This window comes from Heptranchias perlo, chromosome 17, assembly GCF_035084215.1.
Source record: "Heptranchias perlo isolate sHepPer1 chromosome 17, sHepPer1.hap1, whole genome shotgun sequence".
Lineage (NCBI taxonomy): Eukaryota > Metazoa > Chordata > Chondrichthyes > Hexanchiformes > Hexanchidae > Heptranchias > Heptranchias perlo.
Window position 1 is genome coordinate 20,515,426 of NC_090341.1, and position 21,333 is coordinate 20,536,758.

A 21,333-nucleotide genomic window follows, 5' to 3' on the forward strand; every position below is an offset into this window, starting at 1 on the left:
CGGGTCTCCGCTCTCACCGCTTTATACTCTCGGGTCTCCGCTCTCACCACTTTATACCCTCGGGTCTCCGCTCTCACCACTTTATACCCTCGGGTCTCCGCTCTCACCGCTTTATACTCTCGGGTCTCCGCTCTCACCGTTTTATACTCTCGGGTCTCCGCTCTCACCGTTTTATACTCTCGGGTCTCCGCTCTCGCCGTTTTATACTCCCGGGTCTCCGCTCTCACCGTTTTATACTCTCGGGTCTCCGCTCTCACCGTTTTATACTCTCGGGTCTCTGCCCTCACCACTTTATACCCTCGGGTCTCCGCTCTCACCGTTTTATACTCTCGGGTCTCCGCTCTCACCGTTTTATACTCCCGGGTCTCCGCTCTCACCGTTTTATACTCTCGGGTCTCTGCCCTCACCACTTTATACCCTCGGGTCTCCGCTCACACCGTTTTATACTCTCGGGTCTCCGCTCTCACCGTTTTATACTCTCGGGTCTCCGCTCTCACCGTTTTATACTCTCGGGTCTCCGCTCTCTGCACTTTATACACTCGGGTCTCCACTCTCACCGTTTTATACTCCCGGGTCTCCGCTCTCGCCGTTTTATACTCTCGGGTCTCCGCTCTCACCGCTTTATACCCTCGGGTCTCCGCTCTCACCGCTTTATACTCTCGGGTCTCCGCTCTCACCGTTTTATACTCCCGGGTCTCCGCTCTCACCGTTTTATACTCCCGGGTCTCCGCTCTCACCGTTTTATACTCCCGGGTCTCCGCTCTCACCGTTTTATACACTCGGGTCTCCGCTCTCCCCGTTTTATACTCTCGGGTCTCCGCTCTCACCGTTTTATACTCCCAGGTCTCCACTCTCACCGTTTTATACTCCCGGGTCTCCGCTCTCACCGTTTTATACTCTCGGGTCTCCACTCTCACCGTTTTATACTCCCGGGTCTCCGCTCTCACCGTTTTATACTCTCGGGTCTCCACTCTCACCGTTTTATACTCTCGGGTCTCCGCTCTCACCGTTTTATACACTCGGGTCTCCACTCTCACCGTTTTATACTCCCGGGTCTCCGCTCTCACCGCTTTATACTCTCGGGTCTCCACTCTCACCGTTTTACACTCTCGGGTCTCCGCTCTCGCCGTTTTATACACTCGGGTCTCCACTCTCACCGTTTTATACTCTCGGGTCTCCGCTCTCGCCGTCTTATACTCTCGGGTCTCCGCTCTCGCCGTTTTATACTCCCGGGTCTCCGCTCTCACCGTTTTATACTCTCGGGTCTCCGCTCTCACCGCTTTATACTCTCGGGTCTCCACTCTCACCGTTTTACACTCTCGGGTCTCCGCTCTCGCCGTTTTATACACTCGGGTCTCCACTCTCACCGTTTTATACTCTCGGGTCTCCGCTCTCGCCGTCTTATACTCTCGGGTCTCCGCTCTCGCCGTTTTATACTCCCGGGTCTCCGCTCTCACCGTTTTATACTCTCGGGTCTCCGCTCTCACCGTTTTATACTCTCGGGTCTCCGCTCTCGCCGTTTTATACTCTCGGGTCTCCACTCTCACCGTTTTACACTCTCGGGTCTCCGCTCTCGCCGTTTTATACTCTCGGGTCTCCACTCTCACCGTTTTATACTCTCGGGTCTCTGCCCTCACCACTTTATACCCTCGGGTCTCCGCTCACACCGTTTTATACTCTCGGGTCTCCGCTCTCACCGTTTTATACTCTCGGGTCTCCGCTCTCTGCACTTTATACCCTCGGGTCTCCGCTCACACCGTTTTATACTCTCGGGTCTCCGCTCTCACCGTTTTATACTCTCAGGTCTCCGCTCTCACCACTTTATACCCTCGGGTCTCCGCTCACACCGTTTTATACTCTCGGGTCTCCACTCTCACCGTTTTATACTCCCGGGTCTCCGCTCTCGCCGTTTTATACTCTCGGGTCTCCGCTCTCACCGCTTTATACTCTCGGGTCTCCGCTCTCACCGTTTTATACTCCCGGGTCTCCGCTCTCACCGTTTTATACTCCCGGGTCTCCGCTCTCACCGTTTTATACTCCCGGGTCTCCGCTCTCACCGTTTTATACACTCGGGTCTCCGCTCTCCCCGTTTTATACTCTCGGGTCTCCGCTCTCACCGTTTTATACTCCCGGGTCTCCACTCTCACCGTTTTATACTCCCGGGTCTCCACTCTCACCGTTTTATACTCCCGGGTCTCCGCTCTCACCGTTTTATACACTCGGGTCTCCACTCTCACCGTTTTATACTCCCGGGTCTCCGCTCTCACCGTTTTATACACTCGGGTCTCCACTCTCACCGTTTTATACACTCGGGTCTCCGCTCTCACCGTTTTATACTCTCGGGTCTCCGCTCTCGCCGTTTTATACTCTCGGGTCTCCGCTCTCACCGTTTTATACTCTCGGGTCTCCGCTCTCGCCGTTTTATACTCTCGGGTCTCCGCTCTCACCGTTTTATACTCTCGGGTCTCCGCTCTCACCGTTTTATACTCTCGGGTCTCCGCTCTCGCCGTTTTATACTCTCGGGTCTCCGCTCTCACCGTTTTATACTCTCGGGTCTCCGCTCTCGCCGTTTTATACTCTCGGGTCTCCGCTCTCACCGTTTTATACTCTCGGGTCTCCGCTCTCACCGTTTTATACACTCGGGTCTCCACTCTCACCGTTTTATACTCTCGGGTCTCCGCTCTCGCCGTTTTATACACTCGGGTCTCCGCTCTCACCGTTTTATACTCCCGGGTCTCCGCTCTCACCGCTTTATACTCTCGGGTCTCCGCTCTCGCCGTTTTATACTCTCGGGTCTCCGCTCTCTGCACTTTATACTCTCGGGTCTCCGCTCTCACCGCTTTATACTCTCGGGTCTCCGCTCTCGCCGTTTTATACTCTCGGGTCTCCGCTCTCTGCACTTTATACTCTCGGGTCTCCGCTCTCACCGTTTTATACTCTCGGGTCTCCGCTCTCGCCGTTTTATACACTCGGGTCTCCACTCTCACCGTTTTATACACTCGGGTCTCCACTCTCACCGTTTTATACACTCGGGTCTCCGCTCTCACCGTTTTATACTCCCGGGTCTCCGCTCTCGCCGTTTTATACTCTCGGGTCTCCGCTCTCACCGTTTTATACTCTCGGGTCTCCGCTCTCACCGTTTTATACACTCGGGTCTCCGCTCACACCGTTTTATACTCCCGGGTCTCCGCTCTCGCCGTTTTATACTCCCGGGTCTCCACTCTCACCGTTTTATACTCTCGGGTCTCCACTCTCACCGTTTTATACACTCGGGTCTCCACTCTCACCGTTTTATACTCTCGGGTCTCCGCTCTCGCCGTTTTATACACTCGGGTCTCCGCTCTCACCGTTTTATACTCCCGGGTCTCCGCTCTCACCGCTTTATACCCTCGGGTCTCCGCTCTCGCCGTTTTATACTCTCGGGTCTCCGCTCTCTGCACTTTATACTCTCGGGTCTCCGCTCTCGCCGTTTTATACTCTCGGGTCTCCGCTCTCTGCACTTTATACTCTCGGGTCTCTGCCCTCACCACTTTATACTCTCGGGTCTCCACTCTCACCGTTTTATACTCTCGGGTCTCCGCTCTCACCGCTTTATACCCTCGGGTCTCCGCTCTCTGCACTTTATACTCTCGGATCTCCGCTCTCTGCACTTTATACTCTCGGGTCTCTGCCCTCACCGTTTTATACTCTCGGGTCTCCGCTCTCTCCGTTTTATACTCTCGGGTCTCCGCTCTCTCCGTTTTATACTCTCGGGTCTCCGCTCTCACCGTTTTATACTCTCGGGTCTCCGCTCTCTCCGTTTTATACCCTCGGGTCTCCGCTCTCGCCACTTTATACTCTCGGATCTCCGCTCTCTGCACTTTATACTCTCGGGTCTCCGCTCTCTCCGTTTTATACTCTCGGGTCTCCGCTCTCTCCGTTTTATACTCTTGGGTCTCCGCTCTCGCCACTTTATACTCTCGGGTCTCTGCCCTCACCACTTTATACTCTCGGGTCTCCGCTCTCACCGTTTTATACTCTCGGGTCTCCGCTCTCACCGCTTTATACCCTCGGGTCTCCGCTCTCTGCACTTTATACTCTCGGATCTCCGCTCTCTGCACTTTATACTCTCGGGTCTCTGCCCTCACCGTTTTATACTCTCGGGTCTCCGCTCTCTCCGTTTTATACTCTCGGGTCTCCGCTCTCACCGTTTTATACTCTCGGGTCTCCGCTCTCTCCGTTTTATACTCTCGGGTCTCCGCTCTCACCGTTTTATACCCTCGGGTCTCCGCTCTCGCCACTTTATACTCTCGGATCTCCGCTCTCTGCACTTTATACTCTCGGGTCTCCGCTCTCTCCGTTTTATACTCTCGGGTCTCCGCTCTCTCCGTTTTATACTCTCGGGTCTCCGCTCTCTCCGTTTTATACTCTCGGGTCTCCGCTCTCACCGTTTTATACTCTCGGGTCTCCGCTCTCACCGTTTTATACTCTCGGGTCTCCGCTCTCACCGTTTTATACTCTCGGGTCTCCGCTCTCTGCACTTTATACTCTCGGGTCTCCACTCTCACCGTTTTATACCCTCGGGTCTCCGCTCTCTGCACTTTATACTCTCGGGTCTCCGCTCTCTGTACTTTATACTCTCGGGTCTCCGCTCTCTGCACTTTATACTCTCGGGTCTCCGCTCTCTGCACTTTATACTCTCGGATCTCCGCTCTCTGCACTTTATACTCTCGGGTCTCCGCTCTCGCCACTTTATACCCTCGGGTCTCCGCTCTCGCCACTTTATACCCTCGGGTCTCCGCTCTCTGCACTTTATACTCTCGGGTCTCCGCTCTCACCGTTTTATACTCTCGGGTCTCCGCTCTCACCGTTTTATACTCTTGGGTCTCCGCTCTCGCCACTTTATACTCTCGGGTCTCCGCTCTCACCGTTTTATACTCTCGGGTCTCCGCTCTCACCGCTTTATACCCTCGGGTCTCCGCTCTCTGCACTTTATACTCTCGGATCTCCGCTCTCTGCACTTTATACTCTCGGGTCTCTGCCCTCACCGTTTTATACTCTCGGGTCTCCGCTCTCACCGCTTTATACTCCCGGGTCTCCGCTCTCACCGTTTTATACTCCCGGGTCTCCGCTCTCACCGCTTTATACTCTCGGGTCTCCGCTCTCGCCGTTTTATACTCTCGGGTCTCCGCTCTCTGCACTTTATACTCTCGGGTCTCCGCTCTCACCGCTTTATACTCTCGGGTCTCCGCTCTCGCCGTTTTATACTCTCGGGTCTCCGCTCTCTGCACTTTATACTCTCGGGTCTCCGCTCTCACCGTTTTATACTCTCGGGTCTCCGCTCTCTGCACTTTATACTCTCGGGTCTCCGCTCTCACCGTTTTATACTCTCGGGTCTCCGCTCTCGCCGTCTTATACTCCCGGGTCTCCGCTCTCACCGTTTTATACACTCGGGTCTCCGCTCTCACCGTTTTATACTCTCGGGTCTCCGCTCTCACCGTTTTATACTCCCGGGTCTCCACTCTCACCGTTTTATACTCCCGGGTCTCCGCTCTCACCGTTTTATACTCTCGGGTCTCCGCTCTCACCGTTTTATACTCTCGGGTCTCCGCTCTCGCCGTTTTATACACTCGGGTCTCCACTCTCACCGTTTTATACTCCCGGGTCTCCGCTCTCACCGTTTTATACACGCGGGTCTCCGCTCTCACCGTTTTATACTCTCGGGTCTCCACTCTCACCGTTTTATACTCTCGGGTCTCCACTCTCACCGTTTTATACTCCCGGGTCTCCGCTCTCACCGTTTTATACTCCCGGGTCTCCGCTCTCACCGTTTTATACTCTCGGGTCTCCACTCTCACCGTTTTATACTCTCGGGTCTCCACTCTCACCGTTTTATACTCCCGGGTCTCCGCTCTCACCGTTTTATACTCTCGGGTCTCCACTCTCACCGTTTTATACTCTCGGGTCTCCACTCTCGCCGTTTTATACTCTCGGGTCTCCACTCTCACCGTTTTATACTCCCGGGTCTCCGCTCTCACCGTTTTATACTCTCGGGTCTCCGCTCTCGCCGTTTTATACTCTCGGGTCTCCGCTCTCGCCGTTTTATACTCTTGGGTCTCCGCTCTCGCCGTTTTATACTCTTGGGTCTCCGCTCTCGCCACTTTATACTCTCGGGTCTCTGCCCTCACCACTTTATACTCTCGGGTCTCCACTCTCACCGTTTTATACTCTCGGGTCTCCGCTCTCACCGCTTTATACCCTCGGGTCTCCGCTCTCTGCACTTTATACTCTCGGATCTCCGCTCTCTGCACTTTATACTCTCGGGTCTCTGCCCTCACCGTTTTATACTCTCGGGTCTCCGCTCTCTCCGTTTTATACTCTCGGGTCTCCGCTCTCACCGTTTTATACTCTCGGGTCTCCGCTCTCTCCGTTTTATACCCTCGGGTCTCCGCTCTCGCCACTTTATACTCTCGGATCTCCGCTCTCTGCACTTTATACTCTCGGGTCTCCGCTCTCTCCGTTTTATACTCTCGGGTCTCCGCTCTCTCCGTTTTATACTCTTGGGTCTCCGCTCTCGCCACTTTATACTCTCGGGTCTCTGCCCTCACCACTTTATACTCTCGGGTCTCCGCTCTCACCGTTTTATACTCTCGGGTCTCCGCTCTCACCGCTTTATACCCTCGGGTCTCCGCTCTCTGCACTTTATACTCTCGGATCTCCGCTCTCTGCACTTTATACTCTCGGGTCTCTGCCCTCACCGTTTTATACTCTCGGGTCTCCGCTCTCTCCGTTTTATACTCTCGGGTCTCCGCTCTCACCGTTTTATACTCTCGGGTCTCCGCTCTCTCCGTTTTATACTCTCGGGTCTCCGCTCTCACCGTTTTATACCCTCGGGTCTCCGCTCTCGCCACTTTATACTCTCGGATCTCCGCTCTCTGCACTTTATACTCTCGGGTCTCCGCTCTCTCCGTTTTATACTCTCGGGTCTCCGCTCTCTCCGTTTTATACTCTCGGGTCTCCGCTCTCTCCGTTTTATACTCTCGGGTCTCCGCTCTCACCGTTTTATACTCTCGGGTCTCCGCTCTCACCGTTTTATACTCTCGGGTCTCCGCTCTCACCGTTTTATACTCTCGGGTCTCCGCTCTCTGCACTTTATACTCTCGGGTCTCCACTCTCACCGTTTTATACCCTCGGGTCTCCGCTCTCTGCACTTTATACTCTCGGGTCTCCGCTCTCTGTACTTTATACTCTCGGGTCTCCGCTCTCTGTACTTTATACTCTCGGGTCTCCGCTCTCTGCACTTTATACTCTCGGGTCTCCGCTCTCTGCACTTTATACTCTCGGATCTCCGCTCTCTGCACTTTATACTCTCGGGTCTCCGCTCTCGCCACTTTATACCCTCGGGTCTCCGCTCTCGCCACTTTATACCCTCGGGTCTCCGCTCTCTGCACTTTATACTCTCGGGTCTCCGCTCTCACCGTTTTATACTCTCGGGTCTCCGCTCTCACCGTTTTATACCCTCGGGTCTCCGCTCTCACCGTTTTATACTCTCGGGTCTCCGCTCTCTGCACTTTATACTCTCGGGTCTCCGCTCTCTGCACTTTATACTCTCGGGTCTCCGCTCTCTGCACTTTATACTCTCGGGTCTTCGCTCTCTCCGTTTTATACTCTCGGGTCTCCGCTCTCTCCGTTTTATACTCTCGGGTCTCCGCTCTCTCCGTTTTATACTCTCGGGTCTCCGCTCTCTCCGTTTTATACTCTCGGGTCTCCGCTCTCGCCGTTTTATACTCTCGGGTCTCCGCTCTCTCCGTTTTATACTCTCGGGTCTCCGCTCTCTGCACTTTATACTCTCGGGTCTCCGCTCTCTGCACTTTATACTCTCGGGTCTCCGCTCTCTGCACTTTATACTCTCGGATCTCCGCTCTCTGCACTTTATACTCTCGGGTCTCCGCTCTCTGCACTTTATACTCTCGGGTCTCCGCTCTCTGCACTTTATACTCTCGGGTCTCCGCTCTCTGCACTTTATACTCTCGGGTCTCCGCTCTCTGCACTTTATACTCTCGGATCTCCGCTCTCACCGCTTTATACCCTCGGGTCTCCGCTCTCACCGTTTTATACTCTCGGGTCTCCGCTCTCTGCACTTTATACCCTCGGGTCTCTGCTCTCACCGCTTTATACCCTCGGGTCTCCGCTCTCTGCACTTTATACTCTCGGGTCTCCGCTCTCTGCACTTTATACTCTCGGATCTCCGCTCTCACCGCTTTATACCCTCGGGTCTCCGCTCTCACCGTTTTATACTCTCGGGTCTCCGCTCTCTGCACTTTATACCCTCGGGTCTCTGCTCTCACCGCTTTATACCCTCGGGTCTCCGCTCTCTGCACTTTATACTCTCGGGTCTCCGCTCTCTGCACTTTATACTCTCGGGTCTCCGCTCTCACCGTTTTATACCCTCGGGTCTCCGCTCTCACCGCTTTATCCCCTCGGGTCTCCGCTCTCACCGCTTTATACCCTCGGGTCTCCGCTCTCACCGCTTTGTACCCTCGGGTCTCCGCTCTCGCCGCTTTATACCCTCGGGTCTCCGCTCTCACCGCTTTATACCCTCGGGTCTCCGCTCTCACCGCTTTGTACCCTCGGGTCTCCGCTCTCACCGCTTTGTACCCTCGGGTCTCCGCTGTCACTGCTTTATACTCTCGGGGCCTGCTCTGCTGCTTTATGAAAGAATAAAAATGTTACAAAGGCTATAAATATTTCAGAAGTATATTTCAGCTTTTCTAAAGGCTGTATCAGGCAAGAAAAGTAACTGGTAAAAGCCAATGGCTACTAAAATAAATGTGGAGTCATGGGCAAGTAATAGAGCAGCACAAACCTCCGTTTGACAGCTGGTGAAGTGCAAGGTTTGCTGCATGAGGTAGGCATGATGAGGTTTGCTTTGTTTAGCATTCCAGGGAACCTTCCCCAGAGGACAGCAACGCAGCATCCTTGATAGAAAGCAGCAGCTAGAATATACAATACCTGCAGCCGAGGTGGCTCATCAGACCTAATCAGCTGAATGGCATGTTTCGTACTGTAATATTCAACAACTAGAAGGAATTGCATTTATATAGTGCCTTTCATGCCCTCAGGATGTCCCAAAGTGCTTCACATTCAATGAAGTATATATAGTCACTGTTGTAATGTAGCAAACGCGGCAGCCAATTTGCCCACAGCAAGATCCCGCAAACAGCAATGTGATAATGACCAGATCATCTGTTTTTAGATATTGGTTGAGGTATAATTATCAGCCAGGACACCAGGGAGAACTCCCCTGCTCTTCTTTGAAATAGTGCCGTGGGATCTTTTACATCTACCTGAGAGGTTAGGTTTAACGTCTCACCTGAAAGACAGCACCTCCAACAGTGCAGCTCTCCCTCGGTATTGCACTGGACTGTCAGCCTAGATTATGTGCTGAAATCTCTGGAGTGGGACCCACAACCTTCTAGCTCAGAGGCGAGAGTGCTACCAACTGAGCCAAAGCTGGCACTTTAATCTACATATAGACTGGCCAAACCAAATTAGCAATAATACTGTGGAGGATGAATTCCTGGAGTTTGTACGAGATGGTTTTTTAGACCAGTACATTGAGGAGCCAACTAGGGAACAGGCTATCCTGGATTGGGTATTGTGCAATGAGAAGAGGTTAATTAATAATGTTGTTGTGCAGGATCCTTTAGGGAAGAGTAACCATAACATGATAGAATTCTTCATTAAGGCGGAAAGTGAAGTAGTCCAATCTGAAACTCGGGTCCTAAATCTAAACAAAGGAAACTACAAAGGTATGAGGAGTGAGTTGGCTATGATGGATTGGGGAGCGTCATTAAAAGGCTTGATGGCGGAAAGGCAATGGCTAACATTTAAGGAACGAATGCATGAATTGCAACATTCATTTCTGGCGCAAAAACACAAAAGGAAAACGGCCCAAACATGGCTAACAAAAGAAATAAAGGATAGTAATAGATCTAAAGAGGAGCCATATAAAGTTGCCAGAAAAAGTAATAAGCCTGAGGATTAGGAACAGTTTAGAATTCAGCAAAAAAGGACAAAGAGATTGGTTAAGAGGTGAAAAATAGAATATAAGAGTAAACTTGTAAGGAACATAAAAGTGGTTAAAGCTTCTACAAGTATGTAAAAAGAAAAAGATTAGTGAATACAAATGTAGGTCCCTTACAGTCAGAAACGGGAGAATTTACAATGGTGAACAAGGAAATGGCAGAGCAATTAAACAATTACTTTGGTTCAGTCTTCATGGAAGAGGACATAAATGCCAGGGAACCAAGGATCTAGTGAGAAGGAGGAATTAAAGGAAATTAGTATTAGTAAAAAAATAATGCTGGAGAAATTAATGGGACTGAAAGCCAATAAATCCCCAGGGCCTGATAAACTGTATCCCAGAGTACTAAAAGAGGTAGCCATGGAAATAGTGGATGCATTGGTTTTCATCTTCCAAAATTCTATAGATTATGGAAAAGTTCCTGCAGATTGGAGGGTGGCAAATGTAACCCCACTATTTAAAAAAGGAGGGAGAGAGAAAACAGGGAACTACAGACCGATTAGCCTAACATCATTTGTAGGGAAAATGCTAGAGTCTATTATAAAGGATGTGACAACAGAACACTTAGAAAATATCAACAGGATTAGACAAAGTCAACATGGATTTATGAAAGGGAAATCATGATTGACAAATCTAATGGAGTTTTTTGAGAATGTAACTGGTAGAATAGATAAGGGAGAACCAGTGGATGTGGTTTATTTGGATTTTCAGAAGGCGTTTGATAAAGTCCCACTTAAGAGGTTAGTGTGCAAAATTAAAGCACATGGGATTGGGGGTAATATACTGGCATGGATTGAAAATTGGTTAACAGACAGGAAACAGAGAGTAGGAATAAATGGACCTTTTTCGGGGTGTCAGGCGGTGACTAGTGGGGTACCGCAGGGATCAGTGCTTGGGCCCCAGCTATTCACAATACATATCAATGATTTGGATGAGGGAACCAAATGTAATATTTCCAAGTTTGCTGACGACACAAAACTAGGTGGGATTGTGAGTTGTGAGGAGGATGCAAAGAGGCTTCAAGGTGATTTAGACAAGTTGAGTGAGTGGACAAATACATGGCAGATGCAGGATAAATGTGAAGTTATCCACTTCGGAAGGAAAAATAGAAAGGCAGAGTATTATTTAAATGGTGAGAGATTAGGAAATGTTGATGTTCAAAGGGACCTGGGTGTCCTTGTACACCAGTCACTTAAAGCAAACATGCAGGTGCTGCAAGCAGTTAGGAAGGCAAATGGTATGTTGGCCTTCATTGCAAGAGGATTTGAGTATAGGAGCAAGGATGTCTTACTGCAGTTATACAGGGCCTTGGTGAGACCACACCTGGAGTATTGTGTGCAGTTTTGGTCTCCTTACCCAAGAAAGGATATACTTGCCATAGAGGGAGTGCAGCAAATGTTCACCAGACTGATTCCTGGGATGGCAGGACTGTCATGAATATGAGGAGAGATAGAGTCGACTACACCTGTATTCACTCGAGTTTAGAAGAATGACAGGGGATCTCATTGAAACGTATAAAATTCTGACAGGGCTAGACAGACTGAATGCAGGGAGGATGTTTCCCCTGGCTGGGGGGTCTAGAACGAGGGGTCACAGTCTCAGGATACAGGGTAGGACATTTAGGACTGAGATGAGGAGAAATTTCTTCACTCAGAGGGTGGTGAACCTGAGGAATTCTCTACCACAGAAGACCGAGGTGGCCAAGTCACTGAATATATTTAAGAAGGAGATAGATAGATTTCTAGACACAGAAGGCATCAAGGGGTATGGGGAGAGAGCGAGAGTATGGTCTTGAGATAGAGGATCAGCCATGATCATATTGAATGGTGGAGCAGGCTTGAAGGGCCAAATGGCGTACTGCTGCTCTTATTTTCTGTGTTTCTATGTTTCTACTAGAGAACACATGTAGAAGGTAATGGCACACCTTAAGGAAACTGCCAGAATAAGAGTACCATTTACCAGACTGAATATGTATGACACATTGTGTTGTCTATTAAGCTGTTACACATTTACTGTTGGCCTATGACACGCTTTCAAACAGCCTTACAGCTTTTTCATTGCTGATCATGCATAGCTGCACTCTAGAAAGGCTAAATTCAATCTGCAGTTGACAGCATTGATCCACTTCAAAATTCTTCAAAAGCATTGTAACAAGACCTACCTACATTGCATATGGTGCATTTATTGATGCAGAGGATAGGCCCTCTATTGTGGGAAATACAGTAGTGTGGTGACATTGGGCAGCCGTGCCATACTGTTGTTGCTATATAGTGAGAAAAGAGATGAAATTTTTGACCTATACATGTCACCTGGTCAATACACATGTGGACAGCACATTGGCTAATACTGCAGATAATCCATATGCTGGCCTGAAAGGAGGCAGAGGCAAAAGCATTGAGGAAAGAGGTGACCTTAAATGTCATTGGCAGTGCCATTCTATAATGCAGGTTGGCTGCAATGGTCTTTACAGAATCATAGAATCATAGAATCATAGAAGTTACAACATGGAAACAGGCCCTTCGGCCCAACATGTCCATGTCGCCCAGTTTATACCACTAAGCTAGTCCCAATTGCCTGCACTTGGCCCATATCCCTCTATACCCATCTTACCCATGTAACTGTCCAAATCATAGAATCATAGAAGTTACAACATGGAAACAGGCCCTTCGGCCCAACATGTCCATGTCGCCCAGTTTATACCACTAAGCTAGTCCCAATTGCCTGCACTTGGCCCATATCCCTCGATACCCATCTTCCCCATGTAACTGTCCAAATGCTTTTTAAAAGACAAAATTGTACCCGCCTCTACTACTGCCTCTGGCAGCTCGTTCCAGACACTCACCACCCTTTGAGTGAAAAAATTGCCCCTCTGGATCCTTTTGTATCTCTCCCCTCTCACCTTAAATCTGTGCCCCCTCGTTATAGACTCCCCTACCTTTGGGAAAAGATTTTGACTATCGACCTTATCTATGCCCCTCATTATTTTATAGACTTCTATAAGATCACCCCTTAACCTCCTACTCTCCAGGGAATAAAGTCCCAGTCTGTCTAACCTCTCCCTGTAAGTCAAACCATCAAGTCCCGGTAGCATCCTAGTAAATCTTTTCTGCACTCTTTCTAGTTTAATAATATCCTTTCTATAATAGGGTGACCAGAACTGTACACAGTACTCCAAGTGTGGCCTCACCAATGCCCTGTACAACTTCAACAAGACATCCCAACTCCTGCATTCAATGTTCTGACCAATGAAACCAAGCATGCTGAATGCCTTCTTCACCACCCTATCCACCTGTGACTCCACTTTCAAGGAGCTATGAATCTGTACTCCTAGATCTCTTTGTTCTATAACTCTCCCCAACGCCCTACCATTAACGGAGTAGGTCCTGGCCCGATTCGATCTACCAAAATGCATCACCTCACATTTATCTAAATTAAACTCCATCTGCCATTCATCGGCCCACTGGCCCAATTTATCAAGATCCCGTTGCAATCCTAGATAACCTTCTTCACTGTCCACAATGCCACCAATCTTGGTGTCATCTGCAAACTTACTAACCATGCCTCCTAAATTCTCATCCAAATCATTAATATAAATAACAAATAACAGCGGACCCAGCACCGATCCCTGAGGCACACCGCTGGACACAGGCATCCAGTTTGAAAAACAACCCTCGACAACCACCCTCTGTCTTCTGTCGTCAAGCCAATTTTGTATCCAATTGGCTACCTCACCTTGGATCCCATGAGATTTAACCTTATGTAACAACCTACCATGCGGTACCTTGTCAAATGCTTTGCTGAAGTCCATGTAGACCACGTCTACTGCACAGCCCTCATCTATCTTCTTGGTTACCCCTTCAAAAAACTCAATCAAATTCGTGAGACATGATTTTCCTCTCACAAAACCATGCTGACTGTTCCTAATTAGTCCCTGCCTCTCCAAATGCCTGTAGATCCTGTCCCTCAGAATACCCTCTAACAACTTACCCACTACAGATGTCAGGCTCACTGGTCTGTAGTTCCCAGGCTTTTCCCTGCCGCCCTTCTTAAACAAAGGCACAACATTTGCTACCCTCCAATCTTCAGGCACCTCACCTGTAGCGGTGGATGATTCAAATATCTCTGCTAGGGGACCCGCAATTTCCTCCCCAACCTCCCATAACGTCCTGGGATACATTTCATCAGGTCCCGGAGATTTATCTACCTTGATGCGCGTTAAAGATGGCACTGACTTGCAACCTGTTGACCTGAAGCTCACAAAGCCAGTTACCCAGTGTCATTGCCATGTATGTGTATCAGGGCAGGCAGATATGGTGGCAGTCCAACTATAGTGCCTGCTTATCTCCCTGGCATGTCTGCATTCATCTTCTACCACTGCAACCATGAAATACTTCATTTCTGGTGCTTCAAAACCAACCTCCATCATTAATTTTATTTTGACTTGCCATGGGATTCTTTACTTGGATACCTCGTTGCTACCTAAGTTCCCATTTGTATTGAAGAGGATACCAAACTGGGGGGCGCAACAAGGTTATCGGCGGGGGGGGGGGGGACGAGGAGGATGGGCTGGCCTAAATTAACAAGTATGAGAATCAATGATGCAGCCTCATATAGCCAGAGGATGTGCATTATGTGACTGTCACTGCACAGCACGGGACAGGACAGAAAACATAGATTAGGGATAAACGGGTCATTCTCAGGTTGGCAGGCTGTAACTAGTGGGGTGCCGCAAGAATCGGTGCTTGGGTCTCAGCTATTTACGATCTATATTAATGACTTAGATGAAGGGACTGAGTGTAATGTATCCAAATTTGCTGACGATACAAAGCTAGGTGGGAAAGCAAGCTGTGAGGAGGACACAAAGAGTCTGCAAAGGGATGTAGACAGGTTATGTGAGTGGGCAAGAAGGTGGCAGATGGAGTATAATGTGGGGAAATGTGAGGTTATTCACATTGGTAGGAAGAATAGAAAAACAGAACATTTTTTAAATGGAGAGAAACTATTAAATGTTGGTGTTCAGAGAGACTTGGGTGTCCTCTGGGTGTACAAGAAACACAAAAAGTTAGTATGCAGGTACAGCAGGCAATTAGGAAAGTAAATGGCATGTTGGCCTTTATTGCAAGGGGGTTGGAGTACAATAGTAAGGAAGTCTTGCTACAGTTGTACAGGGCTTTAGTGAGACCTCACCTGGAGTATTGCGTACGGTTTTGGTATCCTTATCTAAGGAAGGATATACTTGCCTTGGAGGTGGTGCAACAAAGGTTCACTAGATTGATTCCTGGGACGAGAGGGTTGTCCTATGAAGAGAGATTGAGTAGAATGGGTCTATACTCTCTGGAATTCAGAAGAATGAGCGGTGATCTCATTGAAACATATAAGATTATGAGGGGGCTTGACAGCGTAGATGCTGAGAGATTGTTTCCCCTGGCTAGAGAGTCTAGAACTAGAGGGCATAGTCGCAGGATAAGGGGTTGGCCATTCGGGACTGAGATGAGGAGGAATTTCTTCATGCAGAGGGTTGTGAATCTTTGGAATTCTCTACCCCAGAGAACTGTGAATGCTGAGTCACTGAATATATTCAAAGCTGAGATAGATAGATTTTTGGACTCTCGGGGAATCAAGGGATATGGGGATCAGGCGGGAAAGTAGAGTTGAGTCGAAGATCATCCATGATCTTATTGAATGACAGAGCAGGCTTGAGGGGCCATATAGCCTACTCCTGCTCCTGTTTTTTATGTCCTTATGTTTGAATTCATGCTGATTTCTGGAAGCGAATGTTGGACCTATCATAGCTGCATGGAGACTCTGTTGGGTAAGGAAGAAAAAAAGTTTGTTTTTGAAGAGTACTTGTATGAGTAAAAAGTCTTTGTATAAGGTTGATTTTTTTTTTGTTTATTTTCCCCATTTTGATAAGATTGTATGGTGGAAACAAAATGCAATTTTACTTGATAGGACCACAGCTGACTGCAGACGTGGAATTCAACTCACTGTCAGCTGCACTCATAAGTATAAAATGGCACGACCTGCAGGGAGCCGATGGCAGCAGAGACCTAGGAAAATGCAGGTCTATAAATCTGCTGTTGGGTCAAAGGCTGCTGTTTCACTAAAATAAATGTAGGGAATGCAATCCTGCACATCAGAAGCCTGCATCCAACAGTGAAAGCATGATAGAGGGGGAGAGCAGTGTAGGGCATTCGCTACACTCAAACAAGAAGACTGACCAGTCATGTAAAAGCACCGATGGTCTGGCTTGATTCCAGGATCATTGAATTATCACATGCTGAAACTGGGCACTCCGCAACCCATGATGTTGCACATTCTCCCTGGGATGGCAAAGTCCTATTTCCCATGTTTCATGTTACCATGTGCACATTGTGAGCTTGCAATATTTTAGTTACAGTTTTGACTTAATGGACTCTATTTTCAAAGTAAAAAATGCATGGGTTGGGGGCAGGGTTCATTGAAAATTGCCACCATTTCAGAACCCCACCTCCAACCTGTCTTTTCTGGTTTTCATGGGCAAGGGGCGGGCAGCCAACCTGCTCCCAAGGAGACGGGTCGGGCCTTAAAACCATTCAAGAATGCTTCAGACCTCCATTTTTAACTAATTCCCCAATTCCCGGGCCTTCCGTTTTACACCTCATGAAAGGAGGCAAGAAGGCCCGAGACTTCAGGTAAGTGCCTAGAAAGGCACAAGCTTGTGGGCCCAGAGGAGTGCTTCCCCCAGGCCCAACAAGCCCACCTGCACCGACCCCCCCCACCCCCCGATTGCGGACCCCCCCCAACCCCTCGACCCTGATCCTCCCCCTCCGACCCCAATCCTCCAACCCCGATCTCCCGACCCCAACCCTGATCCTCCGACCCCAACCCTCTGACCCCCGACCCCCCCTCAACAATCGCGGACCCCCACGATGACCCCCCAATCCCGCCCCCCCCCGTGACTGACCCCCGATCCTATCCCCCATGACTCGCGACCCCTGTGCCCATCTATGTTCACCGTGCCCACTTGTGCCCCTTGCCCACCCGTGTCCCTCGCCCACCCATGCCCCCCCCGTCCCCTCCCCCATCTAGGCAAACAAAGACTTACCTGCAGATGTCCTCTCCCTGGCTGATTTCCCGTCCGACTGAGTCAAGCCTGTCAATCAGCCAGTCAGTCGGACGGGAAACAGACAAAAAAAAGACGTTCTTACCTCAAAATCGTAAGGACATCCAGGAAACCCGTACTAATGGGTTTCCCACCTCAATTTGACCTCCCTGCCCATTCCCGGCTCTGTTTGAAAATTGAGCCCCATTATCTCCTCCCCACTCGTGGAGAGGCAGAGTGCAATGCCTCTGCTGAGAATAGTCAAAGATTGTCTACCCTCTGAACTGCTTCTCTGGTCAGAAAGATTGACTAGCAGTATTTTCCAATGCATTATAAGGGCTTTGCGACTTGTGCTGGAGCTGTGTGATTGGAGGATGAGTGCTGATGCAGGGGGTTTGAGTAGTTGTGTAACTGTTGTTCCTTTTACTGAAAGTTCCAGCTTAGTCAGCTCAAAACATACCTGTTTACTGTGTACATACACCACTTTTGGTCAGAGATGCTCTAACAGTCACTTGCAGTGAGCTTTTAAGAGAAAATCTCCGAGGGAAACTCAGCAAAAAAAAAGTTTGAGAAAATCTGTGCTTTTAAAAGTTGTTTTAAAGAAATTCCATAAAATGCCAGCAAAGGTTAATAACAGCAGATAGTACTAAAAATTTACTGTAAATTTGGGAAATAAAAATAATAGGCTTTGGCCCCTTTAAGAGCTTCACCTCTCATGGGGCTTCCCTTAGGCCCACTCCAGAGAGATGAAGGGAGTGGCCAGCACAATCCTGTCCTAAGCAGATGGAAAATTGTGCTAGGCTTTATTGTTATAACATTTCAACTGATCTATGGCTCTTCTTCAGCAAGATCACTTTTGACCTGTTTAAAAGGCCTGCCAGAAAATTGAACTTTGTGCTAAAGTAGTGCAAAACGAGCTATATAGATCTGAGCCAGATTTTCTGGTCCTCTACTGCCTGTTTTACTCCTGCTGCACTGGCCAGAATACCGGAAAATAAACCCTGTTAGGCATTTTAGAATCTGCTTACAACAATTAGTGAACAATAGGAAGGCAGATTATAATTGTTCTGTTTACTGTGTTGCTTATTACATGTGTTTATGTGATCATCACAACTTTATTTAGGGACCAATGCACTGACCTGCATACAGAGCTGGTTAATTCTACACTTATGGTTACAACACAGGCTGGGAAGTTCCTTGGAGCTGCTCCCGCTCCGTTGGCATTACCTCGCTGGAGGTGTGGCAGAAACCCCGTTTAACACCGGTGGAGCGGGTGCAGCCCCGAGGAATTTCCCGCCCAAAGTTTTAAGAGATTCTAGTTTTTGAAGTCACTAGGTCAGATCTTAGTACCAAATTTCTGGTCTGTTACTTGTTATTTTGTTTAACTTGGTCTATGTTCTAGTTTAGCCTTTATCTGAAAGCGGGAGTGAGGACAGTCAATGACTCAGCTTCTGCTCAGGTGCACAGGGCCTTCAACTACAAGCAATTTAAAAGACCTTGATTGGCAATTGGGTGGCATGCTGAGTTACAGTATTGTAAATATTTTTTTTAAAACATACCTTTTCGGTGGCGGCCTTTAAAGACTGCTGGTTAGGCCGCATGTTGGTAAGCTTCAGTTTGGTAAAAGAAGTATTCAACAAGCGTTAGTCCCTCATTTGCATACGCAAAGTGCCTAAGGCCTGTTTCAGGCGTGCGGTGTACTTCCAGCGCAGAATGTGCGTGTGCACGCCACCCACCATATTGGACGCTTTGGCAGTGTCAGAGGTCTGAATTATAAGGGAAGATGGAGAAACTTATCAGCCATAAAAGGAAACTGAGAGGTGATCTTTAGACATACGTAAGAAAAGAAATGATATGGAAAACGTTCATTTGGAATATTACTTCAAACTAAATTTTGAGAGTGGGACAAGGGGACACAAGTTTAAGCTAATTAAAGACAAATGAAAGATTGATGTCAGGAAGCCCTTTTGCACAGATCAATCAATATGTGGAATGAACTTTCAGGTAGAGCAATGAAGGCAAAAACCCAGGAATAGTTTAAGAAAAAAATTAGATGCTCCAATGAAATGTCTTTAGGGTCTTTCCGATGGACAGAATAACCTTCCTCATCCATATTTATCTTGTGATCTTGGAGTGGTTCATTCTGACTTTCATTCTTAAGTAATGCCCTCTCTCATCTTGTCGTGTACAAATAGATAACAAGAATGGGAAAGACCAAATTCTTGTAGGTTGTGTATGTTTTTTTTTGTATTGAGAACAAGTCAGGTGGCTAGCTTGTGGCAAGAAGCTATCCTTTAGTGAAGGGATGTAGCTCAAGAAACATTTGCATAGAGACAAGGGTGTAAAATTATAATCCGACAAAATGGGAGCTCTCCTCAGAAGGGGAGGAGGGGGATGGGGGAATGAGATCAAACATTTCTGTATAAAATCGGGTTACAAAGTCCTTGTATAAAAGGGGCAAAGAAGTCTTAATGTGAAGGGGAGAGAGAAAGGTCAATTACTTACAATTTCTATTCATGCCAGTGAAATAGTCATGGGTTAATTTTTAATCTAAAATCAGGCATGGAATAAATTAATTTTAAAAGGTCAAGGTTGCTAAGAATTTGAAATGACTGAATTTGGTATTTTTGATTTTTGTGAATAGGCAAGATACTAATTAGTTAAAACCCTTACAGACTTGCAACCCATTGCATCAAAATAGTATATTGTACATTAAAAAGAAATTGCACCTTATCACCCAAGATTGTAATTGTCAGCTAAAGTTATGTATTGTTTATAAAGCAAATTCTCCAAGATTATCAAAGGCAAGGAAACTAATAAGTAGTTCAGTACAAAATACTTAATAATTATACATTAAGCATATGCAACATTTGAAGGAATTCTTTATTTTAACATTGCAGTTAATGGTATTTTCTTAAACCAGTATACATATATGAGATTGTTCTACATTTACCTTTGATTTTAGACCAGCATATATAAGTATATTTTCTGAAGTTTTTAAACTAACAATACTATGAGATATACAATGACTAATATTACATCGTAATATTGTTTTTTTTCCAAGGAAAGATGTGGCCCTGTGTACTGTCAGTATCAATTCTATGATCTGCCATGTCATCAGACTAAAGGCAGAGAGCATGGGACAGAAATTACCTTCAAGGATGTGAATGTGATTCTAACTGGGACCATCAATCCAGATAAACTCAAAGAGTATCTCCGTGGGCCTGCACTAGAGATAGAGATCCATGACCGTGACAGAAAGTTGGAGCTCCAATCCCAACCACCAGCGTTGTTTGGTAGTGAGCCTGAAGACACTAAACTGAGCAATGTGGGCCTTGTCAGTAGTAAACGAACTGTTCATGATCCTTTCACAGATACAAAAAAATCTTGGGATCCTTACGGCATTGCTAAGTTGACCTTATCTGACCTTGTGTATGGTGAAAAGTGCTTGAATATTGCTATAGCTATACAGAACAGTAGCTCACCAGATCCAATAGGTTACCGAACTGATGGATTGGATCGACGTATTCTAGGTGTTGCTGGAGCTGTTGATGGTCCAGATGACTGTCCATTACCTAAAGGACATTATTTGGAATCAAACTCACTGCTTAATGTGAGAGTTGAATTAGCTCATCCTTTATCGGGGAGCACTGATGTTGTGTCAGATGAAATAGAGGAGTGCCCATTTGGCCGAATGATTTACGTTTTTGACTACAAAAACACAACCTTTCTTCATGATCTGCTGGAGGAAATTAGTTCAATTAATTCTGCAGCTCTTTGCCTGGATTCTAAGTCAAATGATGAAAATGAAGAAGTTGATACAGCACTTACGACTGACATTGAGCAAAAAGAAACCTCCAACCTGGATATTTTGACAGGTTTTCATGTAATGGATGGAACAGTCCATCTCTTCGTTTTGGAGGGACTGAAAAACAATGGAATCAAGAGATTGTGGGAGAAGGTGCCAGTCAGGTAAGAGGATCCAGTGCAACATACATGCAAAATTATATCTTAAACGACAAAGTTACTAAAAATGTATGCTTAAAATATATATCCAGATAACAAAAACTGAAGGACTACTAACAAAGAGCATAAGAAATAGGAGTAGGCCATATGGCCCCTCAAGCCTGCTGCACCATTCAATAAGATGATGGCTGATCTTCTACCTCAACTCCACTTTCCC

General features: G+C 47.6%; 1 protein-coding gene across 5 annotated transcripts in view; it reads left to right on the forward strand.

Annotated features, from left to right (window-relative positions):
* cfap92 (cilia and flagella associated protein 92 (putative)) overlaps positions 1 to 21,333 on the forward strand; it is a 248,665-nt gene that overhangs the window by 190,187 nt on the left and 37,145 nt on the right. For all 5 annotated transcript variants that reach the window (XM_067998681.1, XM_067998680.1, XM_067998683.1 and 2 more), the window contains one exon: positions 20,215 to 21,122. In XM_067998681.1, the coding sequence (XP_067854782.1) occupies positions 20,215 to 21,122 (908 nt within the window). The remainder of the gene's footprint in view (positions 1 to 20,214; positions 21,123 to 21,333) is intronic.